This window comes from Bufo gargarizans, chromosome 3 (assembly GCF_014858855.1).
Source record: "Bufo gargarizans isolate SCDJY-AF-19 chromosome 3, ASM1485885v1, whole genome shotgun sequence".
Taxonomy (NCBI): Eukaryota; Metazoa; Chordata; class Amphibia; order Anura; family Bufonidae; genus Bufo; species Bufo gargarizans.
Window position 1 is genome coordinate 390,625,865 of NC_058082.1, and position 27,307 is coordinate 390,653,171.

The window sequence follows — 27,307 nt, forward strand, 5'->3', positions numbered from 1 at the left end:
ACAAGAAAGTAGAAATCTTTTGTTCTCTAAATCCAAGAGAATCCCCCTATGGGGTGGATGCGTTTCTCCTGAAGTGGAACTTCCCTCTAGCATATGCTTTCCCCCCCCCCCTTTCAGTTAATCCCAGCAGTCCTAAAGAAGATCAGGAAAGACAGGGCAAGGGTCATCCTGATCGCCCCCTTTTGGCCCAAGAGGGCATGGTTCACTCTGCTCCGAACCATGTCTATTTCGGACCCTGGATTCTGCCAGACCTACCGGATCTGCTGTCCCAGGGTCCAGTCCTTCATCCGGCAGTCGCTGTTCTCCATCTGACTGCATGGAATTTGAGCGGAGCCTATTAATTAAAAATGGTTTTACTCAGGAACTCATCACGACCTTACTAAAAAGCAGAAAACCTGTAACGGTTTCCATCTATGCTAGGACCTGGAAGAAATTTATTGAGTTCAGTAATCTCAACCCTAAGCATTTACCAGAATGTGTTCCTATTTCCCAGGTTCTGGAGTTTTTGCAGAAAGGCCTTTCCTTAGGTCTTGCTAAAAGTACTCTTAAAGTACAGGTCTCTGCCCTATCTGCCCTTTTCGAGCAGAACTTTGCCCTGAATCCATGGATTGTTAGATTTTTTAAAGCGGTAGATAGGATGACACCAGTCTCATCCCCTAGGGTGCCCCCGTGGGATCTTAACATAGTACTTAATTCTCTAACCAAAGCACCCTTCGAACCCATTGATTCAGTAGGCATTACATTTCTTACCCTCAAGCTAGTTTTGTTAGTGGCCCTCACTACTGCTAGAAGGATTAGCGAGTTGCAGGCCATTTCCATCAATCCCCCTTTCACTACAATTCTTGATGATAGAGTTATTATTCTACCTGATCCGGCCTTCTTACCCAAGGTGTCTTCTAAATTCCATAGATCACAAGAGATCATTCTTCCTTCCTTTTGTGACCATCCAAAAAATGCTGGAGACGTTGTTTTTCATACACTAGATGTACGGAGATACTTGTTACAGTATCTTAATATTACAGAAGGTTGGAGAAAGTCTTCTGCTTTATTCGTTCTTTTTTCTGGATTGAATAAAGGGAAGAAGGCTACAAAAAGTACCCTGTCCAGGTGGCTTAGACTGGGCATTATTCAGTCTTACTTGGAGGAGGGCCTGTCTCATCCCCTTTTGGTGAAGGTTCACTCTACGCATTCTGTTTCCACTTCGTGGGCAGAAAGGTCGGGGGCTTCCATTGAACAAATTTGTAAGGCAGTAACGTGGTCTTCACCTTCTACCTTTTTCCGTCACTACCGTTTGGATTTACTCTCCTCTTCTGATCTTTCTTTCGGGAGAAAGGTTTTGCAAGCGGTGGTCCCTCCCTAGGAAGGGTTCTTTTCTCTGTAATTCTCTCTATGGTGCTGTCGTGGGGGAGGGGAAAAATGATGATTACACTTACCGGTAATCGGATTTTCCAGACCCCACGACAGCGCCCTTCCTAATTCCCACCCTTGGTGATGGTTTTCTATATTCACATAGAGTAGTAAAAAAAAAATATATATATATTTTTATATATTTTTTTTCATAGCTTTATATGATGTTCAGTTCGGAATAATTAATGGTGTAGGAGTCCCGCTCTTGCTCTGTAATCCACTGAATGGGAAGAGAGGCTCCACCCTTTTATTTCTGTAGGTTTCCTGTCCCTGGGGGTGGATCTTTCTCTCTCTCTCTATGGTGGTGTCGTGGGGTCTGCAAAATCCGATTACCGGTAAGTGCAATCATCATTTTCATTATTGTTGGGGGCTATTGGGTCGGTCAGGATAGGAGGTGTATCTAGAGCCCTGCCATGCACCCATACATCATTTTCTGAGCACATATGGGGTGTTGGGGTATTCGGGGGGAATGGGGGAATAAAATGTGGGGTGCATTTTGTCCTGTTACCCCTTGTGAAAGTGAAAAATGGGGGTGTAAAGCATTTCACATGGAAAAAAAACTTCATTAATTATTTTTACAGCCAAGCGTTTCCTATTTCTGTGAAACGCCCGATGGGTCTAAGTGCTCACTACACACCTTGAAATATTCCTTGAGGGGTGTAGTTTTCTGGAATAGGGTCACTTTTTGGGGGTTTCCACTCTAGGGCCACCTCAGGGTGTCTTCATATGCGACATAGCTCCCAATTACCATTCCAGCTAAATCCTCTCTCCTAACCGACTTATGGTGCTCCTTCCACTCTGAAGCCTGCCGCGTGGCTATGCATAATTTTTTGAGCACATATGGGGTGTTGGCGTATTCGGGGGGGGACATGTGGAATAAAATGGGGGGTGTTACCCATTGTGAAAGTGAAAAATGTGGGTGTAAAGCAACTTTTTCTGGAAAAAATTGTCACTTTTTATTTTCACAGCCAAGCGTTTCCTAATTCTGTGAAACACCGATGGGTAAAGGGCTCACTACACACCTTGAAATATTCCTTGAGGGGTGTATTTTCCAGAATGGGGTGACTTTTTGGGGGTTTCCACTCTAGGGTCACCTCAGGGTGTGTTCAATTGCAATATGGCGTCTGTCAATTATTCCGGAGAAATCTGCCTTCGAGAAGCCTTTTGGTGCTCCTTTCCTTCTGACCCCTGTGGTACGCCCATATAGCAGTATACAAGCACATATCAGGTATTGCTGTAATCAGGAGAAAATGGGCAATAAATTAGGGGGTTCATTTTCTCCAGTTCCCCCTTGTGAAAGTGAAAAATTTGGGCCTAAAGTCCAATTTTAATGTTTTATTTTCACAGCCAATTCCATGAATCAGTTTGGAGGACAAAGTTCTCACTACACATCTTGAAATGTTCCTTGAGGGGTGTAGTTTCCAGAAATGGGGTCACTTATGGGTGTTTCCACTCTAGGGGTACTTCAAGGTGTCTTCATATGCGACATAGCTCCCAATAGCCAATCCTGAAAAATCTGTCCTCTGGCCCTATGGCGCTACTTCCCTTTTGAACCCTGCCATGCATCAATACATCATTTTTGAGCACATATGGGGTGTTGGTGTATTCGGGGGGAAATGGGGAACAAAATGTGGGGTGAATTTTGTTCTGTTTTACCTTGTGAAAGTGTAAAATGTGGGTGTAAAGCATTTTTCATTTTCACAGCCAAGCGTTTCCTAATTCTGTGAAAAGCCTGATGGGTCAAAGTGCTCACTACACACCTTAAAATATTCCTTGAGGGGTGTAGTTTCCGAAATGGGGTAACTTTTTGGGAGTTTCCACTCTAGGGCCACCCAATTACCATTGCAGCTCAATCCGTTCTCCAAAAGTCATATGGTGCTCCTTCCACTTTGAAGTCTGCTGTGTGCCCATACATCAGTCTTGTAAACTCCAGATTGAGGGTAATAGATTTAGAGTTTTGGTTGGCTGTTAACCCTTGATATGTTGCAGAAAAAATAGATACAAATTTTAAATCTGCTAAAAAAAAAGTGACATTTTGAAATTATATTCCCATTTTCATTTAATTCTCGTAGGGCACTTAAAGGGTTAACAAAGTTTGTAAAATCAGTTTAGTTTCTAAAATGGGGTGATTTATAGTTGGTTTCTAATATGCAAGCCCAGAAAGTGACTTTATAACTGAACCGGTCCTGAAAATATTGGGGTTTGGAAATGTTCTTAAAAATTCCCCAAAAAATAAAATGTAATTTTCAAAATGATCCAAACATGAAGTAGACATATGGGAAATTTTAAGTAATAACTATTTTGGGAGCTATTACTATCTAATTTAAATTTGGAAATTTGCTAATTTTTCAATTTTTTTTGTTGTAAATTTGGTATTTTTTTATAAATAAAAATGATTTTTTTTAACTCAAATTTACCACTGTCATGAAGTACAATATTTGATGAGAAAACAGTCTCAGAATGGCCTGGATAAGTAAAAGCTTTTTAAAGTTATCACCACATAAAGTGACACATTTCAGATTTGCTAAAAATCGCCTAATCCTTAAAGGGAACCTGTCATCGGGATTTTGTGTATAGAGCTGAGGACATGGTTGCTAGATGGCCACTAGCACATCCGCAATACCCAGTCCCCATAGCTCTGTGTGCTTTTATTGTGTAAAAAAACCCGATTTGATACATATGCAAATTAACATAAAAGAGTCATATCTTACTTGTGTGACCAGAAAAGAGTCAAATTTTCAAGCTCTGCCTCATCTCTGGTTAATTTGCATATGTATCAAATCTGTTTTTTTACACAATAAAAGGACACAAAGCTATGGGGACTGGGTATTGCGGATGTGCTAGTGGCCATCTAGCAACCCATGTCCTCAGCTCTATACCCAAAATCCCGGTAATAGGTTCCCTTTAAGGACTAGAAGATTTTTAGCAAATCTGAAATGTGTCACTTTATGTGGTGATAACTTTAAAAAGCTTTTACTTATCCAGGCCATTCTGACATCAAATATTTTACTTCATGACAGTGGTAAATTTGAAAAATGGTAAAGGTGAAAAATGGCAGGGTCCTGAAGGGGTTAAGTAAGGTAGATTGTAATTTGTGTTCAAATTTACAACCACAGTTTAAGTTTAGTTTAAGCATTTAAAATATGGAAACATAACAATTTTATTATTAAAAATATGCGATGAACATTTTTATTTTTATTCCAATACCAGGCAATTACTCAAATCGTGGAATCATGGGAATGTGTGTACGATTTACACCCCCACATCTTGCAAACAAATCTTGTCGTGTCACCTCTCTGTGCTATAGTGAAGATGGGGCGGAGGTCCTTGTGAGCTACTCATCAGATTATATATATTTATTTGATCCAAAGGAAGATGAAGCAAAAGAACTTAAGTTTACGTCGGTCAATCAGAAGCGAGAAGAGGTGGGTATCCATCAAAATTTTGTTAGAAGATCAGTTTTATATAAAGGTCCCTTAACATGGGCCAACACAGCAGGCATTTATCAAGGAATAGTTTGTTTCTGATAATTGCCTGATCATCAGAGGAGGTGAGAGCTGCATCTGCATGCCACAATCATCTCCTCTGTATGAGATCTAGTTATAGCATGTGTTTGCAATGGCTAGAGAGTACTGCTGCCAAACCCCTCTGCCGATGGCTTATCTTCTATCGGAACCAGCGGATTTGCCATCATCTGTGAGGGGACAGTTGTGATGCTGCCATACATAATTCTTTCCTGCTTTTGCTCTTCACATTAGGTCTTGGCAATCATGCAGTACATATGAAGGTGATAGTTGATGTATTAGTTATCTTGGGATATTTTTAAAACCTGAAAGTGCTATGCATTCATTAATTTATATACATGTATTTTAACCTTCCAGACACATTTTTTTTTCCAAATCTGACATGTCAGTTTATGTGGTAATAACTTTGGAATGTTTTTACTTATACAAGCAATTCTTAGAATGTTTTTTTTTTCATAACACTTTGTTCTTCACGTTTGTGTGAAATTTGGGTCTATATGCTTTACTTTTTATTTTAAAAGATTTAAAATTAATTTTTGTTGGGTGAAAAGTCAACAATTTTGTAAATTTGAATTTATTGGCTTTTAAGGGATCATGCACGCAACCGTAGCCTGTTATACGGTCCATAATCCAGCTCCAGCAGGAGCTCCATACAATATTAGAATGTATTTGTACTGTAAAAAAACATTTCCTGAGTTTGGGAAATTGTTTTTTACAGTACAAATTATTTAATTAAGTTATTGTGCGAAGTATCACGAGACTTCGCAAATCAATAACTTAGCCTCTTCGGAGCCTATACATTCTAATACTGTACAGAGCTCCTGCTCCGTACAGTATTATAACAAAGTTGTTTCATCCGAAGTCGATTCGCTCATCCCTAGTTGTGACATTTGTCGTGTGACCAATGGTTTCTGTGTAATACTCCCAACATTGAATTAGATCTCAACAAGACATGCAAGTTGCCATGACTGCATCTGTATAATTATAAAAAAAATACAAAACTGCTTGATTTTAATTTTTGGGGACTTTGGGATCATAGCTACTTGTGAGTTGCAATGCGACCATGTTCAGTTCAATGGCTGCAGTGCTGCACAGAGATTCAGTGATCCTTGGTTGCTCAACATGTATCACGGCTGTGTAGCCCCAGCCTTATGTTGGACTAGCATTGCTGAAATCCGCAGGTTTGGTCACATATAATCTAATGTGTATGTTGAAATCTTAAGAGAATAGGGGGAATATAAAATGTCAGCTTATCTGGTTTTAAAATGTATTCTTGCCTCAAATGTACGTATAACCTTTTAGATGGATTTAATAAAGGTATTTTAGATGAATGAAAACAATTACAGCTGGCATGTAGTAATTGTGACATTTCAACAACTTTGTATCAATCAATAGTATGCCAGTGTCCCGGTGCGGCTCACTGTGACAGCTGTGGCCATGTAGGCTGGTTGCATGCTCTCTTGCATATTGGCTGCAGGCCGAAACCTGTGTATGCTGGTTGCTTGGGGCTGCGTGCTGGCTGCGGTGTCTTGTGTGAACTATGCCCATGTATATGTGTACTTCCCATGTCTGCATCTCTGTGCAGTTCCTGTCTCTGGTGCCGTGTAGGCTGGCTGCAGGCTCCCTCGCGTACTGGCTGCAGGCTGACTGCTGTGTATGCTGGTTGCTTGGGACTGCGTGCTAGCTGCGGTGGTCTGTGAACTGTGGCCTGTGTTTGTGGCTTCCGTGTCTGCATATGTGTGGTTCCTGTCTCTGGTACCATGCAGGCTGGTGCCGTGCATGCACTTTGTGTACTGGCTGTGGGTGTTCCCACGTATGCTGGTTCTGTTATGCGTGTTGGCTGCGGCCTTGTGTGTGAACATGGCCTTAGTATTGATGAATTTCTGTTTGTCATGGGTTGTTTGTGCTCTGCCATACTGTCTGCAGTGGACTCAGTGTATGCTGGTTGCCAGTGGCAACGTCCTGTTCTGCAGCCTGTATGTTCTCTTCTTGGTTGATGCAGGCTCCCCTTCCTGTTTGGTTCTGATGGGAATAATTTCCCCTGGTCTGTTAACTTCCCCTCTTAGTCAGCTATATCTACCTGTGAGCTGTGGGGTTTGGGTCAGTCTTTCTTATGCCTTGCTGGGTGTTGCACCTTGCTGCTCACCCAGGGGATCAGTCTCTCTTTTGTCTTGCTGGGTGTAGCTCCTTGCTGCTGATTCAGGTGATTTTTCCATCTGCCCTTCTGTGTTGGTGTTGTTGATGTTATTGCCTTGTCTGATCTTTTGTACCTGTTCTGGTTTGTTTTTGTTGATGTTGTTATCCTTGGCCTTGCCTGATCTTCTGTACCTGTTTTGTGTCTGATCCACTCTGTTCCATATTTAGCCTAGCAGTGCTCTAACTGCATCTGATAGCTTGGCAGTGCTAAACTGCCTCTGATCCTGCCTGTTCCATGTCCAGCCTGGCAGTTCCTACTGCTTCCGATCCTGTCTGTTCCATGTCTGGCCTGCAGTGTTTTACAGCTTCTGTTCCTGCCCTGTGTATGTCCTGACTTCATGGGAGGGCTCCTGGGTTCTCCGGAGAGAGGGTCTCTAGCCTGTGTGCAGGTCTGCCTGAGAAAGCTGTCTTTCCAATTCTGCTTCTGTGCTGGTTCCCGTTTGTCTTGTTGTCTGATCCATGTCCTGTGTTTGTATGGGTTCCAGTTCTGTTGTTGTCTGTTCTGCAGGTGCTTGCACCTCCGTGGTTCCTTGCAGGTAGAGGCCAAGTGTACCTGGACCCTCCTGGAGGTGCGACCAGTGAGCCCTCGGCCCAGTTCATCCCCACCACCAGGGGCTCTGTGAAGAATGGGGCTCACTGGCTCTCCGCCCTCTGGGTTTTGCCTCTGGTCTGCCAGTGCACTTGGTTCTGTGGTAGTGTTACAACTATTGTCTAATCTGCATATGTTACTGTCAAGTTAATTTATTACATGTGTAATAAAGTATTATGTTGGTCCCTGGTCTGAATCTTGCCCGTGTCCTGTTTGCAAGATGTCCCGGAGGTCTGCCTTGGGCCTCCGGCACGTGACAGCCAGTACAGTGTAGATGAGAAATACCATTATATCTTGTCATTATACAGTATGACTAGTATCAGGCATTTTAGCAGTTTTCTTCTGTGTATGCTATTTAGTTTGCAGTTTTCCAAGATCTGGTGGGTGGGGACTAGCTTCCATCAACTGGACACAGAAAGTAGTGGAGAATCTGTTTTGAGGATCATAGAGGACATTATAGAGAAGTATTGACCTGTATAGTTGTGCATAAAACACTTGGGCAGAGACAGAAACTTTCTATGCATGTGATCTGATCCTGCAGTGAGCTGATCTGTCCTGAATGATTTAGTACCTTTTCTTGCGCTTTCCAGCCCACACATCTCCTCTGTGACATCACCATCTTCTTTAAACTCATCCCCCCTGATCACCTTGTCCTTCTGCGAAATCTTGTTCAAGGACAGAACAGCCTATGCCTGCAGACTCCCTTCCCTGCATAGGGCAGTTGATTGAATGAAGCTACAGCGCTGTGCGTGAAAAAGATTTCACAGAGGGACACGATGACCAGGCATATGAAGGAAGTAGGGAGCCACAGCAGCATATCCACAAAATCTTCTTTATTCAAACGAACACCTCACAACAGGGCATAAAAATAGCAGCAACGTTTCGGCTACGAATAGCCTTTATCAAGCATATTTTACAACTAAAATCACAGCATATAAATCCAATATACTGGGCCCACCCACAATGCTAAACAACCAATAGACCGTGATGTCATAGGTCACACCTACCTAACATGAGGTCACCATCACATTAAATCACATTAATCAGCTGGTACAAGTTATAACAATTGTAATCACAAGTTCACCTGTGTGGGGTTATGGCGTATGAACATCCACAATGGTATTGGCGTCTCACAATAGAAGATGCGCATGTCCGTAGATGTCATCAAAAAGCGGCACATGGAAAGCATCACCGCGCGTGTATATGGCATGTATGGCAGTCGGCGTCCCGATGCAGAGACATCCCAGGTCCATGAGCGTCATCAAGGGGCGGCCGGCTTATGTCACGATGCCGCACCTCCTTGCGACGCACCAGGCTGACGTGTGCCTGGGGAAGCAACAGGGCCACCAATAGGAAACACCCGCACCGCTAAGGTAAATAAACAGCGTGCAGGACGTTTGTAGATAAAAGCCCCAACACGCGCTGGAGATACACTGCGCAACTTGGCACAATTTAAAAAAGAGGAGAATGTGTCAATGTGAAAACGCGATCCCCGCACAGGTTTACATATAAAGCAAAGTACAGAGTACCAATGTTGAAATAAAGAGCAAATATAATTGACATGAGGCCTCATCGACACAGAGATCATCATGTCAACTACCTTGTCAATAAAAGCTGGTGACCAGGTTGGTGTATATTAATAATTAAGGAGCATTACATAGTGGTATAATCAAGACATTTACAAATATATAAAAAAAACAATACAATGTAACAGATGAGAGTCTAGCTGATTCCAGCCACATTGAATTCAAGATTCAATCCTAAAGGTTGTAGAGACTTCAATGTATAGATCCATTTGTATGGCATACATATTAGGACATCATCAGACATCATCCACAACTCCATCCTCCGTCAGGCAAAACTCAGTCAGCCCTCAGACATCAGACAAAACTCCGTCCTCCGTCAGGCAAAACTCCATCAGACATCAGACAAAACTCTGTCTTCCGTCAGACAAAACTCCATCAGCCCTCAGACATCAGACAAAACTCCGTCCTCCGTCACCCAAAACTCCATCAGACCTCAGACATCAGACAAAACTCCGTCCTCCGTCACCCAAAACTCCATCAGACCTCAGACATCAGACAAAACTTCGTCCTCCGTCACCCAAAACTCCATCAGACCTCAGACATCAGACAAAACTCCGTCCTCCGTCAGGCAAAACTCCATCAGACCTCAGACATCAGACAAAACTCCGTCCTCCGTCAGGCAAAACTCCATCAGACCTCAGACATCAGACAAAACTCCGTCCTCCGTCAGGCAAAACTCCATCAGACCTCAGACATCAGACAAAACTCCGTCCTCCGTCAGGCAAAACTCCATCAGACCTCAGACATCAGCTATAACTCTGTCCTCCCTAACTCAAAATACGCCCTACTACACAGACTCTTCACCTGACGGAGCTGTTAGCTGCTGGAGAGGCAAAGGACCTGTGATGACGTCATGACCATGTGACGAGTCACATGTGTGGGAGGGGTCAGATGTGCACAGCAGCTGGTAGAGTGTACAGAACAGTAGCCATCAAATAGAGCTCTGTACTAGAGATGTGTGTGTAACCTGCATGTAGCAGAGCTGTGTACTGGTGTTACAGAGATGTATCTGTAACCTGCATGTAGCAGAGCTGTGTACTGTGTAGCAGATCTGTATGTGTAACCTGCAGGTAGCAGAGCTGTGTACTGTGTTACAGAGATGTACGTGTAACCTGCAGGTAGCTGAGCTGTGTACTGTGTAGCAGATCTGTATGTGTAACCTGCATGTAGCAGAGCTGTGTACTGTGTAGCAGAGCTGTATGTGTAACCTGTATGTAGCAGAGCTGTGAACTGTGTAGCAGAGCTGTATGTGTAACCTGCAGGTAGCAGAGCTGTGTACTGTGTAGCAGATCTGTATGTGTAACCTGCATGTAGCAGAGCTGTGTACTGTGTAGCAGAGCTGTATGTGTAACCTGTATGTAGCAGAGCTGTGAACTGTGTAGCAGAGCTGTATGTGTAACCTGCATGTAGCAGAGCTGTGTACTGTGTTACAGGGATGTATGTGCAACCTGCAGGTAGCAGTGCTGTGTACTGTGTAGCAGAGATGTGTACTGTGTTACAGAGATGTGTGTGTAACCTGCATGTAGCAGAGCTGTGTACTGTGTATATAGAGCAGTGTGTGTAACAGCATGTAGCAGAGCTGTGTACTGTGTTACAGAGATGTGTGTGTAACCTGCATGTAGAAGTGCTGTGTACTGTGTAGCAGAGCTGTATGTGTAACCTGCATGTAGCAGAGCTGTGTACTGTGTTACAGGGATGTATGTGCAACCTGCAGGTAGCAGAGCTGTGTACTGTGTATATAGAGCAGTTTGTCTAACCGCATGTAGCAGTGCTGTGTACTGTGTTACAGAGATGTGTGTGTAACCTGGGAACTATAAAAAAGTGTAAAAAACCCCATAAATATTCAGATCACCCCCCTTTTCCCAAAATTAAAATAAAAGACACATCATGGGTTTCGCAATGTGTAAAAACGCCCATTGTAGAAAAATATATTCCCCATACGGCAAACAGCAAAACAGAAAAGAAAGAGTCCAAATGTCCGATTCACCGTTTTTGGTCACTTCATTTGCTACAAAAATGTAAATAAAAAGTGATCAAAAAGTCTTAAACACCCCGGAATGGTATCAGTAAAAAGTTTAGATTGCCCCGCAAAAAATGAGCCCCCATCCAGCTCTGTACACATAATTACAAAAAAGTTATGGGGCTCAAAATATGGCGACAAAAAAAAAATCGGATATTTTAATTTTTTAATCACTATTAAAACGCAAGAAAAAGAAAAAAAAAAAAGTATTGCCGGATTCGATCTGACCTGTAGAATAAAAGTAACCAGTCAGTTTTATCGCACATCGAATGTTGTAAATAAAAATCACGTAAAACTGTGGTGGAATTGCTTTTTTTTTTTCAACAGGAAGAATGGGCAGTTTTACCATCTGAGAAAATAAAGAGCCTCATCCACAACTACCACAAAAGACTTCAAGCTGTCATTGATGTTATAGGGGGCAATACATGGTATTAATAACTGGGGTGTGTAAACTTCTGATCAGGGTCATTTGGGGAGTTTGTGTTGTGATTATGATTTATAAAGAGTAAACACCGTTGTTTGACATAAATGGCTTCAGCCGACCACTAACCATGAGCGAGAGAGAAGTGTCCGTGGTATCAATCATATTCTTTGAACAATGGTTAAAGGGGTATTCTCATCTTAATGATCACCGGTAAATCTGTTAATGATTTGACAGTGATAATTTTTCTAAATACATTTTATTACCCAATTCCCATCCTTTTTTAGAAAATAAGTCCCCTCTTACCTGATGTTGTCTTTGGTCTCCCCTGGTCACGGCCACCTCTCCTGTCGAATCCAGCCGGGCCACGCTTGCGCAGAAGACGGAAAATTCTCTCCCGGCTGGGCCGCGCAATGTCCTGAACGCGCATGCCGCCGCGCATGCGCCATGATGACTTCTTCCTGGCCAGTATAGTACAGAGCCACGAATGCGCACGCCGACTCTGTACTATACAGGCCAGGAATAAGTCACCATGGCACATGCGCGGCGCTGTGCGCGTTCAGGACATTGCGCGGCCCGGCCGGGAGAGAATCTTCAGTCTTCTGCGCAAGCGCGGCCCGGCCGGGAGAAGAATACAGGAAGTGAACGTCACGCTTAAGGAAGGTAAGTATGAAAAAGGGAAGATGAGAATACCCCTTTAAGAAATCATAAATTCTGCAAGGGTATGTAAACTTATCAGCACAACTGTAAGTAGCTGTGTGATATAAATCTGTGGAATATGGGAAGCACAAGAGGATGTGCACCTTAAATCCCATCTTTGTAAGGCCTCTTGCACATGGTCGCTGTGTGCCTGTGGTCGTATTGTGGACCACATACGGCGGTTCCGCAATACACAGGGCACCAGCCGTGTGCATCCCGCATCGGTGATGTCGACCCATTCACTTGAACGGAACAGAAACACGGATCGGATCCCCACAGAAGCACTACAGAGTGCTTCCGTGGTGTTTCTGGCCATGCATCCGCACAGCAAAAAAGTAGAACATATTCATGGACCTATTCAAGTTGAATGGGTCTGGATCTGTCCTGGCTGCTGCACGCACGTTGCCCGTGCATTGGGGACTGCAAATTGCTGTCCCCAATGCACGGAATGAACCAACAACGTTCATGTGCAAGAGGCCTAACACTTGTGATTTGTGTGAAGCGGCATATATGCATGTTGCATGTATTTATTAATTAGGGTTACCAATTCTGAGTAACTCGGAGTGACAGGAGATTTACAGAATCAGATTTTTTTTTTTGTCGTCATATTTTGAGCTCTATAACTTTTTTGTAATTATGTGTACAGAGCTGGATGGAGGCTCATTTTTTGCGGGGCAATCTGAACTTTTCACTGATACCATTCTGGGGTGTTTAAGACTTTTTGATCACTTTTTATTTACATTTTTGTAGCAAATGAAGCGACCAAAAACTGCTACACAGTACACAGCTCTGCTACATTCAGGTTACAAATACAGCTCTGCTACACAGTACACAGCTCTGCTACATGCAGGTTACACATACAGCACTGCTACACAGTACACAGCTCTGCTACATGCAGGTTACACAGTACACAGCTCTGCTACATGCAAGTTACACATACAGCTCTGCTACACAGTACACAGCTCTGCTACATGCAGGTTACACATACAGATCTGCTACACAGTACACAGCTCTGCTACCTGCAGGTTACACATACAGCTCTGCTACACAGTACACAGCACTGCTACATGCAGGTTACACATACAGCTCTGCTACACAGTACACAGCACTGCTACATGCAGGTTACACATACAGCACTGCTACACAGTACACAGCTCTGCTACATGCAGGTTACACATACAGCTCTGCTACACAGTACACAGCTCTGCTACATGCAGGTTACACATACAGATCTGCTACACAGTACACAGCACTGCTACATGCAGGTTACACATACAGCTCTGCTACACAGTACACAGCACTGCTACATGCAGGTTACACATACAGCACTGCTACACAGTACACAGCTCTGCTACATGCAGGTTACACATACAGCTCTTCTACACAGTACACAGCTCTGCTACATGCAGGTTACACATACAGATCTGCTACACAGTACACAGCTCTGCTACCTGCAGGTTACACATACAGATCTGCTACACAGTACACAGCTCTGCTACCTGCAGGTTACACATACATCTCTGTAACACAGTACACAGCTCTGCTACATGCAGGTTGCACATACAGATCTACTACACAGTACACAGCTCTGCTACCTGCAGGTTACACATACAGATCTGCTACACAGTACACAGCTCTGCTACCTGCAGGTTACACATACAGATCTGCTACCTGCAGGTTACACATACATCTCTGTAACACAGTACACAGCTCTGCTACATGCAGGTTACACATACATCTCTGTAACACAGTACACAGCTCTGCTACCTGCAGGTTACACATACAGATCTGCTACCTGCAGGTTACACATACATCTCTGTAACACAGTACACAGCTCTGCTACATGCAGGTTACACATACATCTCTGTAACACAGTACACAGCTCTGCTACATGCAGGTTACACACACATCTCTAGTACAGAGCTCTATTTGATGGCTACTGTTCTGTACACTCTACCAGCTGCTGTGCACATCTGACCCCTCCCACACACTTGACTCGTCACATGGTCATGACGTCATCACAGGTCCTTTGCCTCTCCAGCAGCTAACAGCTCCGTCAGGTGAAGAGTGTGTGTAGTAGGGCGTATTTTGAGTTAGGGAGGACGGAGTTTTGGCTGATGTCTGAGGGAGGACAGAGTTTTGTCTGATGTCTGAGGTCTGATGGAGTTTTGCCTGACGGAGGACAGAGTTTTGTCTGATGTCTGATGTCTGAGGTCTGATGGAGTTTTGGGTGACGGAGGACGAAGTTTTGTCTGATGTCTGAGGTCTGATGGAGTTTTGGGTGACGGAGGACGGAGTTTTGTCTGATGTTTGAGGTCTGATGGAGTTTTGGGTGACGGAGGACGGAGTTTTGTGTGATGTCTGAGGTCTGATGGAGTTTTGGGTGACGGAGGACAGAGTTTTGTCTGATGTCTGATTGAGTTTTGCCTGACGGAGGACAGAGTTTTGTCTGATGTCTGAGGGCTGATTGAGTTTTGCCTGACGGAGGATGGAGTTGTGGATGATGTCTGACGATGTCCTAATATGTATGCCGTACATTTGAGTTCCTTCTTTCTTAATATTTCATCTTTGTCTCCCCCTCTCCGTAAGGGACCCACACTATCTATAACCCTAAAGCGAAGTTGGTTCACTGAGTGTCCTGCTTCGACAAAATGCTTCGCAACTGGTTTATCCATGTTCATTTTGCATATAGTGCTTTTTGTGCTTATTGATGCGTTCCCTGACTTCCATAGTGGTCTCATCCACATAGGTGAGGCTACAGGGACACTGGATGACATATATCACATCCCGTGACCTGCAGGTGTAATAGCCATTGATTTTATATTTTTTACCGCTATACGGATGGAAGAAGTGATCACCCTTGAGAACATTGCCACAGTTACAACAAGATAAACATGGATAAGTACCATTTTTACGTGGGGCAAGCAGTTTTTGTGTAGTCAATGACTGGCCGCCTATATCCGTTTTAACCAGTCTATCACGTAGGCTAGGATTCCACCTGTATGCTATCATCGGCGGGGACTTGAATTCTTCTATCTCCGGCAACCCCCTTTGGAGTATATGCCACTCCTTTCTAAGGACATGGGCAATATCGCCACTGTCCCGGCCGAAGATGGAGACAAAAGGAACCCTAGCCTCGGATCTAGCTTTTGTCGATTTCTGTAGTGCAGCACACCTGTCAACCAACTTGACCTTATGTTTGGTTCTGTCAAGTAAAGATTTGGGTAACCTCGTTCTATAAACCGTGTGAACATGGTATCCACCCTTTGTGCACAAACATCATCATCAGAGACTATTCTTCTAACCCTTAGAAGTTGACTCCACGGGATGGAATCAAGCATTCTATGTGGGTGATAGCTATCATGCATCAGAAGGGTATTTCTGTCGGTGGGCTTCTGATAGAGGTCCGTTGCCAAAAGACCCCCCATCACATAAACCCGCACGTCAAGAAATTGTAGCTCACTAGGTGAAGTGACTGTAAATTGTAATCCTGGGACACCCGCATTCAAATGTACGTGGAAGGCATCAAGCTCATCCACTGTGCCTGTCCAGATCATAAAGATGTCGTCGATGTAGCGCCACCAACACAGGACCCTCCCAAAAAACGGGGAACGGTAACGGTAGTTTGTCCTCCACCTCGGCCATAAAGATGTTAGCGTAGGTTGGGGCCATATTAGACCCCATGGCCACACCCCGCTGTTGCTGATAGAAAGTGTTTCTGAAGAGGAAGTAACTCCTCCTCAGGACCACCTCCAAGAGGTGGAGGACAAACTGACACACCCCCGGGGAGAGTCCCATGTCGGCCAGGGCCACATCGACGACACCCAGCCCATAAGCATGGTCAATCGATGTGTATAAAGATACAACATCAAAACTGACCAATAAGAAATGGGCAGGCAATTGTAACCCCTGTAATTTAGATAAAAAATGCCCAGTATCCTTGATATAGGATGGGGCGGAGGTCGCCCGGACCTGCAATAACTTGTCCAGAAAGAGAGACAATGGATTAAAGACCGAGCCCCTACCGGAGACAATCGGTCGACCCGGCGGGTCATTTAATCTTTTTATGGATTTTGGGGAGTATGTAGCTTTTATTGACAAGGTAGTTGACGTGATGATCTCTGTGTTGATGAGGCCTCATGTCAATTATATTTGCTCTTTATTTCAACATTGGTACTCTGTACTTTGCTTTATATGTAAACCTGTGCGGGGATCGCGTTTTCACATTGACACATTCTCCTCTTTTTTAAATTGTGCCAAGTTGCGCAGTGTATCTCCAGCGCGTGTTGGGGCTTTTATCTACAAACGTCCTGCACGCTGTTTATTTACCTTAGCGGTGCGGGTGTTTCCTATTGGTGGCCCTGTTGCTTCCCCAGGCACACGTCAGCCTGGTGCGTCGCAAGGAGGTGCGGCATCGTGACATAAGCCGGCCGCCCCTTGATGACGCTCATGGACCTGGGATGTCTCTGCATCGGGACGCCGACTGCCATACATGCCATATACACGCGCGGTGATGCTTTCCATGTGCCGCTTTTTGATGACATCTACGGACATGCGCATCTTCTATTGTGAGACGCCAATACCATTGTGGATGTTCATACGCCATAACCCCACACAGGTGAACTTGTGATTACAATTGTTATAACTTGTACCAGCTGATTAATGTGATTTAATGTGATGGTGACCTCATGTTAGGTAGGTGTGACCTATGACATCACGGTCTATTGGTTGTTTAGCATTGTGGGTGGGCCCAGTATATTGGATTTATATGCTGTGATTTTAGTTGTAAAATATGCTTGATAAAGGCTATTCGTGGCCGAAACGTTGCTGCTATTTTTATGCCCTGTTGTGAGGTGTTCGTTTGAATAAAGAAGATTTTGTGGATATGCTGCTGTGGCTCCCTACTTCCTTCATATGTCTTTGGATCGCGTTGGATCTGTGATCCCCTGCCCAGGTACTGCATGACCACCATTTTTGCTCTCTACAAGCCGCATGTTGTGCTGCTCTTGAACAAACCTATTCTACGATGACCAGGCAGACAGAGTTTAAAGAAGGTGATGACATTGTAGAGAAAAGTGGCATACTGGAAGGCATATGGGGAGGTAGTAGGTACAAGTGAAGAGGCAGGCTTCGGCTATTACAGAAGGTGGGCTTGAGCTCTTAATGGAGGCAGACTTCGGCTCCTGGAACAGTTAATCATGCCCCACTGGACACTTTGAGAGTCATTAGCATAACTAACTTTTTCGGCCTTTTAGTTACATGGATTACCCACACAAACATATTGTTGGAATGAGAGATAAATTTGAATATCATGCAAAGTTAATTTATCTCAGTAATGCAACCTAAAAGGTGAAACTAATATATAAGAGATACTCATTACATGCAAAGCGAGAAAGTTCAAGCTTTTCTTTGTTATAATTTGGATGATTATGGCTTATAGCTTATGAAACCCCAAAGTCACAATTTTGAGGTACCCTTTGCTCAGGGGGTATGGAATAATTAGCCGACTAGAGTGTGACACTTTGAGCCTAGAATATTGAACCTTTTCGCAATATTCTAATTGGTTAATATAATTTGGTTATATACAAACAAAGTAGCTGACAGATTCCCTTTAATACTATAATAGGTTAAAATCAGTAGTGTAAAATTGTGTCTAAAACAACAGTTCAGAGAACCCTACTCTGTATGAGGCTCCGAAGCAGACTGATGGTCACTGTACCTCTACTAACAAACTTGCACAGGCAAAAAATCTTCAATAAAATGTGTGGAAAACCGCCACTCTTCACTTGGTAGAACACTTAGAGAGCAATATAGACAGATTGGTAGGTAAAAATGTGCATTTATTTCATATAAATATCGATCATAAAGGGTATACTTTAGTAAGAAGGGGGTGGGGGGGATCGTATGAATACAATTCATAAAATTTGATTTATAAAATAGGTATATGGATTAGTACATGGTGCAGTAAATGGAAATAAAAAATAATAGTAAAAGATAATAGTAGTACTAAATGAAGGGAAGAATACATTTAAGGATAACTTATTCAGCAATTGTCGCCACCTTCATAAAAAATATTAAAAATAAAAATACGGATAAGATGAGGATAAAAAAAATAGATTAGTCATTCAGCAGTGCTCTCCACCTCGAATGGTTGATGGCGAGATTTTAGATACTATCCAATGCAAACAAGTGGATATGCTTGTTATTTGCAGTGCTTTCCTGTTCTAAATTGTTAGCCGGTCACTGGTATTGATGGTATAAACAGGGATAATGTGTCAGTCGGGTTCTGTACCCAGTGTGGCGTCCCACACGGTAAAGAGGACTGCACCCTGACTGTAGTTTACCTTCTTTGTAGGATTCGAATGTCGCGGCTGTTAGTGTGCCCTTTCTGCGCTCTGTGCTGGCCGTTCCGATGTTTCAGCGTCCCACGTGGATGTGACGTCCGTCACCTGTATGGCATCCCGCGTGTCTCCGCTCCGTTCGCGATTGCTGTATAGCGATCTTTTTAATCCAGTAGACGGGTAAAGGTGGTTGTTGGAAGCGCTTCCAGAGTGATATATCAGCGGGTTTGTAAGGTATTCACCATACGCGTTTCAAAGGTCTAACCAACAACCACCCCATCACTGCTCCCCAAAAGAAGACCAACATATGGAATATGCCCACAATTCACATGTGGAACACAGAAAATTCCCCCCAAAATGATATATTACTACATCTCTTCAACACCCCTGACACAGCGCACAGAACGAGCACTATAAGAAATTCTAATAGACACCACCCACATCGTCCCTCACACTCAGTATAGAGTAGGTACAAATATACAACGTTACCATATAGTAACATGACCCTATCCCTTCATGGCCAGAGTTGCAAACTATCCCCCTTACACGACCAACACATCTATCAAAACCCTTTTAAGAAAGGCTCCCCAGAAGAGACCTCATAATCTGCAAACCACAATCGCAACATCACTGCTCTAGCTATATAGAAAACCCATCACTACCGCACGAACGTTATGATTTATGTAAATTTCATCCATATGTCACATGTTTACTCTGTGCAATTATAAAATCAACTTTCCATCCAAAAAAGAAGAAAAGAAAGCCAGAGAAAATTGACACTATGAGGTTTATCACATTGACACAGTGAAATCTGGCTCATAGGACACATCCAAGACATGGAACACATGCACAATATGCAAACCAGCCATAAAAAAAACTCACCAACAGCAGAAAAAACGCAGCGGTACCGCATAAACGACAAAACCATGGAATTTTTATCTAAACACCTAAAAAAAAATCAGGACCATCACAACAACTCTCCACTATAAAAAAAAACCTGCTTCACCTGTTATCCAACCAAGAAAAATGAAGAAAAGAAAGAAAGAAAAGGAAAACCAACATTATGTGGGCCACCACATCCACACAACAAAATCCAGTCCAGACTTTAAACCGATCCATAGACATTGTATAAAAGTCAACACAATGGCAGACAGCGGGCAACCACTGATGAAGGAGGCAGCTTAGACCTTCGAAATGCGTATGGTGAATATCTTACAAATCCGCTAACATATCACTCTGGAAGCGCTTCCAACAACCACCTTTACTCATCTACTGCATTAAAAAGATTGCTATACAGTGATCGCGAACGGAGCGGAGACACGTGGGACGCCATACAGGTGACGTCACATCCACGTTGGACGCTAAAACATCCGAACGGCCACCACAGAGCGCAGAAAGGGCGCACTAACAGCTGCGACATTCAAATCCTACAAAGAAGGTAAACTACAGTCAGGGTGCAGTCCTCTTTACCGTGTGGGACGCCACACTAGGTACAGCACCCGACTGACACATTATCCCTGTTTATACCATCAATAACAGTGACCAGCTAACAAGTTAGAACAGGGAAGCGCTGTAAATAACAAGCATGTCCACCTGTTTGCATTGGATAGTATCTAAAAAAAGCAACCATTGAAGGTGGAGACCACTGTTGAATGACTACTCTATTTTTATCCTTATCTTATTGGTATTTCTATTTTTTTTTTATGAAGGTGGCGACAATTGCTGAATAAGTTATCCTTACATTTATTCTTCCCTTCATTTACTACTACTATTATCTTTTACTATTATTTTTTATTTTCATTTTTACGCAGTGCACAACCTCAATAACACTGCCCATGTACTAATCCATATACCTATTTTATAAATCAAATTTTATGAATTGTATTCATACGATCCCCCCACCCCCTTCTTACTAAAGTATACCCTTTATGATCGATATTTATATGAAATAAATGCACATTTTTACCTACCAATCTGTATATATTGCTCTCTAAGTGTTCTACCAGGTGAAGAGCGCCGGTTTTCCACACACTTTTATTGCATACTCTTCTTTCCTGATTGGGTGAATCAGTCAAACCTAGAGCACCTACACATTGTATCAGTAAGGTGAGCCACCAGCAACCAGTCTTTTTCTTCAACACGTCTTTTTCTTCAAAGAATCTTCAATGTTCGCTGGAATATTGGAATTTGGACCTCCGCCGATTGGCAAAGGATTGCCTCCTCCAATGATTCATGTTTTCTGCTTAATTGAATGGAGAAACTATCAGAGAACAAACACCCTGCAACCCTTGCTGGAAGAACACAACCTGGTGGTGGCAGCTTTATGGTCATTTGTATGGAATGCACTCTCAACCGAGTTGTACATGAATCAATCCTTGCATATCACATACAGTACAGACCAATAGTTTGGACACACCTTCTCATTCAAAGAGTTTTCTTTATTTTCATGACCATGAAAATTGTAGATTCACACTGAAGGCATTAAAACTATGAATTAACACATGTAGTATTATATACATAACAAAACAGTGTGAAACAACCGAAAATGTCATATTCTAGGTTCTTCAAAGTAGCCACCTTTTGCTTTGATTACTGCTTTGCACACTCTTGGCATTCTCTTGATGAGCTTCAAGAGGTAGTCACCTGAAATGGTTTTCATTTCACAGGTATGAACCTGTCAGGTTTATTAAGTGGGATTTCTTGCCTTATAAATGGGGTTGGGACCATCAGTTGCGTTGCGGAGAAGTCAGGTGGATACACAGCTGATAGTCCTACTGAATAGACTGTTAGAATTTGTATTATGGCAAGAAAAAAGCAGCTAAGTAAAGAAAAACGAGTGGCCATCATTACTTTAAGAAATGAAGGCCAGCCAGTCTAAAAAATTGGGAAAACTTTGAAAGTGTCCCCAAGTGCAGTCACAAAAACCATCAAGCGCTACAAAGAAACTGGCTCACATGCGGACCGCCCCAGGAAAGGAAGACCAAGAGTCACCTCTGCTGCGGAGGATAAGTTCATCCGAGTCACCAGCCTCAGAAATCGCAGGTTAACAGCAGCTCAGATTAGAGACCAGGTCAATGCCACACAGAGTTCTAGCAGCAGACACATCTCTAGAACAACTGTTAAGAGGAGACTGTGTGAATCAGGCCTTCATGGTAGAATATCTGCTAGGAAACCACTGCTAAGGACAGGCAACAAGCAGAAGAGACTTGTTTGGACTAAAGAACACAAAGAATGGACATTAGACCAGTGGAAATCTGTGCTTTGGTCTGATGAGTCCAAATTTGAGATCTTTGGTTCCAACCACCGTGTCTTTGTGCAATGCAGAAAAGGTGAACGGATGGACTCTACATGCCTGGTTCCCACCGTTAAGCATGGAGAAGGAGGTGTGATGGTGTGGGGGTGCTTTGCTGGTGACACTGTTGGGGATTTATTCAAAATTGAAGGCATACTGAACCAGCATGGCTACCACAGCATCTTGCAGCAGCATGCTATTCCCTCCGGTTTGCGTTTAGTTGGACCATCATTTATTTTTCAACAGGACGATGACCCCAAACACACCTCCAGGCTGTGTAAGGGTATTTGACAATGAAGGAGAGTGATGGGGTGCTGCGCCAGATGACCTGGCCTCCACAGCCACCGGACCTGAACCCAATCGAGATGGTTTGGGGTGAGCTGGACCGCAGAGTGAAGGCAAATGGGCCAACAAGTGCTAAGCATCTCTGGGAACTCCTTCAAGACTGTTGGAAGACCATTTCAGGTGACTACCTCTTGAAGCTCATCAAGAGAATGCCAAGAGTGTGCAAAGCAGTAATCAAAGCAAAAGGTAGCTACTTTGAAGAACCTAGAATATGACATATTTTCAGTTGTTTCACACTTTTTTGTTATGTATACAATTCCACATGTGTCAATTCATAGTTTTGATGCCTTCAGTGTGAATCTACAATTTTCACAGTCATGAAAATAAAGAAAACTCTTTAAATGAGAAGGTGTGTCCAAACTTTTGGTCTGTACTGTACACCCATACATTCTGATTGTCTTCCCTGGGGAAGATGGGACCTTCAAGCGAGACCATGCAACATGTCACACAGCTAGAAATGTCTGACAATGGTTGTTTGTGCATGACCAAGGCTTCTAAGTATTAGACTGGCCCCGTAATTCCAGAGACTTAAACCCAATTGAGCGTCTGTGGGACCCCCTCCATCGTCAAGTTCGATCCTCCCCATGCACCCTCCAGCAGCTGTGGAATGCAGTTCAGTCAGTATGGCTCCAGATATCTATGAAAATCTACCAGGACCTTATTCAGTCACACCAGCCCCTCTAGCTGCTGTCCTCTGGTTATCGTGAATAATGTTTTGTAATGTAGTAGATACTCATTAACAATAGATGGTTAGTTAGTTTTTTTGCCTGTGTGTCCTGTTTTAGTGTTATCAGGATAAACCCTTCCAAATATATTTGGATAATGGTACCACATATACATCTAGATTATTAGGACCAGTGTCCCCCTTTTCATACTAACAGGATATATAATACATCTAGAAAAAGGGACAAGATTGTTCCTCACCGGCAGCTGCAAAGAAGCTGACGCGAAAAACGTGTTGGGGTGTTTTTGGAGGAGCACACTTTTTGGTCTGTATACTATTATGTATTATTTGCAGTGCCTTATTTTGGTTTAGACTTATATTCACTGCTGCTACATGCTTACATTACTGTGCATGTGACCTATGTTGTGGCTCATCCATGTGGCTTTTTAAATTTATATTTAATAAAATATTGATTTATTTTCATATCTGTGTATGCAGTGTGCTTGATGTATATTTTTCGGTGTTTAACATGATATATGGTGTTGTATCCACCTTTTCATCAGCTTCTGTAAACAGTCATTTATCTTACTTAGCAAGCTTAACCTCTTCAGGACACAGGGCTTACAGGTACGCCCTTATGTATGCCCTTATGTCCTGGTACTTAAGGACATACGCCCTGTGCAGCGGGCGGTGATCGGAAGCCGGTGCCTGCCTAAATCATTGAGCAGGCACTTCGGCTAAATGCCTGGGGGGGTCCTGTGACCTGCGGTTTGCGGCTTTTACCTATTGCGGCGGGGGGCTGTGCCATCGGGGTCCCCATGGGGCTGTGGGGGGGACCCGATGGCATGGAAGGCAGCTCACAGGACCCGGAAGCTGTTTGAGTAATACACAGTATTACTCATACAGCCAATGCATTCCAATACAGAAGTATTGGAATGCATTGTAAAGGATTAGACCCCCAAAAGTTCAAGTCCCAAAGCAGGACAAAAAATTAAGTGAAAAAAAGTTGAAAAAATAAAGTTTTCCCCCCCAAAAATTTAAAGTTTCAAGTAAAAAAAACAAAAAAACATAATTTTCCCCAAAGACAATAATTTCCCCCAAAGACAATAAATCTAACCGTCACCTCATCCCGCAAAAAATGAACCCCTACCTGAGACAATCGCCCAAAAAATAAAAAAACTATGGCTCAGAATTTGGAGACACTAAAACATAATTTTTTTTTTTGTTTTTAACCACTTCCGGACCGCCTAACGCAGATGTGCGGTCCGGAGGTGGCAGCGCTGCGCAGAGTCACGCATATATGCGTCATCTCGCGAGACGCGAGTATGCGCCCGGGCGTGCGCAGTTCGCGCCGGCATTTCGTTAAGGACCATTTCGTCAGCAACCTGCCAGCCAATGATCGTGGCTGGCAGGTTGCTGATTTTTAAAAAATCCAATCAAAGTGCCAGATAGCAGATCATATTTGTAAATATGATCTGTTATATGGCTGCCTGCTCCTCTGCTGGTTCTTTTCGTCGGTTGGATCCAGCAGAGGAGCAGGCTTCACAGTGAGTACACCAAACATCACACTTAGCCCCAGATCACCCCCCTGAACCCCAATTAACCCTTTGATCACCCCTGTCAATCACAAGTGAAAAGAAAAAAGTGATCAGTGCAAACTGTCACTTTTTTTTTTCACTGTTATTGACCGTTAGGTTTTAGGTATAGTTTAGGTCCCTTGGTTAGGTAGTTAGCGATCAGTTAGCGCCCAGCCGACCGCACCGCAGTCCGTTATTCGCTGATTAGCGTATCGCTAATCAGCATTTGTACTTTTATAGTATCTGGAAGTGATCAAAACTGATCACGGTCAGATCTATAATAGTACTAGTGTCACTTTAGTTTGCCCTCTACCCAAAACGCAGTGTTTGCCCGATCAGGCCTGATCGCTCGCCCACACGTGCGTTCGCCCACACCCGCCCCACCGCAGTGACAAAAAAAAAATTTTTTTTTGATCGCTGCACATTCAATTTACACGCACTGCGGCGATAAAAAAAATCTGTTTTGATATTTTTTATCAACCGCAGCGGCCACCGGTACTTCGCTAGGCTCCCCTTTGTAAGACAGGCTTGCTTTTTTTTTCTTGGGTAGTCTCAGGGAATACCCCTAAATTTAGTTGCCCACATGTCTAACAGGGGGTATTCTTCTGAAGAGGCCTACAGGCTTCTGACCCAGTCGGATGAGGAGTGGGAACCCTCATCTGATGAATCCAGCGGGTCAGAATACGAACCTGTAGAAAGCAGTGGCTCTCTGACCCAAAGTTCGGACGAGGAGGCTGAGGTCCCTGATAGAACCAGGCGTACCCGGCCCTGTGTCGCTAGACCGCAGGTTGCGCAGGATCCGCTTCAAGAGCAGCAGAGTGGGGCTGGTGCTGTCGGATTACGTGGTGAGGCATACACCAGCAGCCCAGCCCTTCCTGGATCTAGTACCAGCACTGCCGTACAACCTGGTGAAGTAGCGAGCACCAGAAGGGCAGTTGAAGCTGGTACGGTGGCACGTGCAGTAGTGACCCCGTCGCAGCCACCGCAAAGACGTGCCCGTAGAGCCCCTAGAATCCCAGAGGTGCTGGCAAACCCTGATTGGCAGTCCCCAACTTCAGCCGCACCTGTAGTTTTCCCTTTCACCGCCCAGTCTGGAGTTCGGGTTGAGACAGCTCAGATCGGTTCGGCCCTGGGATTTTTTGAGCTGTTCTTGACTGCGGAGCTCTTAGACTTAGTTGTGGCAGAGACAAACCGGTATGCCACACAATTTATAACCGCTAACCCGGGAAGCTATTATGCCCAGCCTTTCCGGTGGAAACCAGTCCAAGTTTCCGAAATTAAAACTTTTCTGGGCCTCCTCCTCAACATGGGCCTGACAAAAAAGCATGAATTGCGGTCATATTGGTCAACGAACCCGATTCATCACATGCCCATGTTCTCTGCTGCTATGTCCAGGACACGATTTGAGGTCATCCTGCGTTTCCTGCACTTTAGTGACAACACCGCCTCCCGTCCCAGGGGCCACCCTGCTTTTGACCGGCTCCACAAAATTCGGCCCCTCATAGACCATTTCAACCTGAAATTTGCAGATATTTATACCCCAGAGCAAAACATCTGCATAGACGAGTCCCTAATACATTTTACCGGGCGCCTTGGCTTCAAACAATACATCCCAAGCAAGCGCGCCCGGTATGGGGTCAAATTGTATAAGCTCTGTAAAAAGGGCCACAGGCTATACCCACAAATTTCGTGTCTATGAGGGAAAAGATCAGACCCTGGAGCCGGTCGGTTGCCCTGACTACCTGGGGAGCAGTGGGAAGACAGTTTGGGACTTGGTGTCACCCTTATTCGGCAAGGGGTACCATCTTTATGTGGACAATTTTTACACAAGTGTGGCCCTCTTTAGGCATTTGTTTCTAGAACGGATTGGCGCCTGTGGTACGCGCGGGCTTCCCCCAACGGCTCGTTAGCACCCGTCTTGCAAGGGGGCAGAGGGCCGCACTGTGTAACGAAGAACTGCTCGCGGTGAAATGGAGAGACAAGCGTGACGTTTACATGCTCTCCTCCATTCACGCAGACACGACAATACAAATTGAGCGAGCAACCCGTGTCATTGAAAAGCCCCTCTCAGTCCACGACTATAACCTCCACATGGGAGGGGTGGACTTCAATGACCAGATGTTGTTTCCGTATTTAGTTTCCCGCAGAACCAGACGCTGGTATAAGAAGGTGTCTGTATATTTAATTTAATTGGCTCTGTACAATAGTTTTGTTCTCTACAGTAAGGCTGGGAGAACTGGATCCTTCCTCAAATTTCAGGAAGAGATCATCGAGATCCTCCTGTACCCAGGAGGTTCCGTGGCCCCATCCACCAGTGTAGTTAGCCGTCTACACGAGCGACATTTCCCCAATGTCGTTCCTGGTACCTCAACCCAACCGTCACCCCGAAAAAGATGTCGTGTCTGTAGCAGGAGTGGAATAAGGCGTGACACCCGCTATTTCTGTCCTGACTGTCCTGACCACCCTGCCCTATGCTTTGGAGAGTGTTTCCGGAAGTACCACTCACAGGTACACTATTAGCATAGGGATCATCTCACCAGGATAGGCACACAGGGCTATTAGGGCCCATTCACTCACTGCTGCTGCAAACGTCTCCTTTCACATGGGACAAAGTGCATAACGCACTTCGCCACATCTTTGGGCGAT

General features: G+C 44.0%; 1 protein-coding gene across 4 annotated transcripts in view; it reads left to right on the forward strand.

Annotated features, from left to right (window-relative positions):
• The window catches only part of DCAF6 (DDB1 and CUL4 associated factor 6), a 1,153,281-nt gene that overhangs the window by 317,756 nt on the left and 808,218 nt on the right, over nt 1-27,307 (forward strand). For all 4 annotated transcript variants that reach the window (XM_044288252.1, XM_044288251.1, XM_044288253.1 and 1 more), the window contains exon 8: nt 4,618-4,832. In XM_044288252.1, the coding sequence (XP_044144187.1) occupies nt 4,618-4,832 (215 nt within the window). The remainder of the gene's footprint in view (nt 1-4,617; nt 4,833-27,307) is intronic.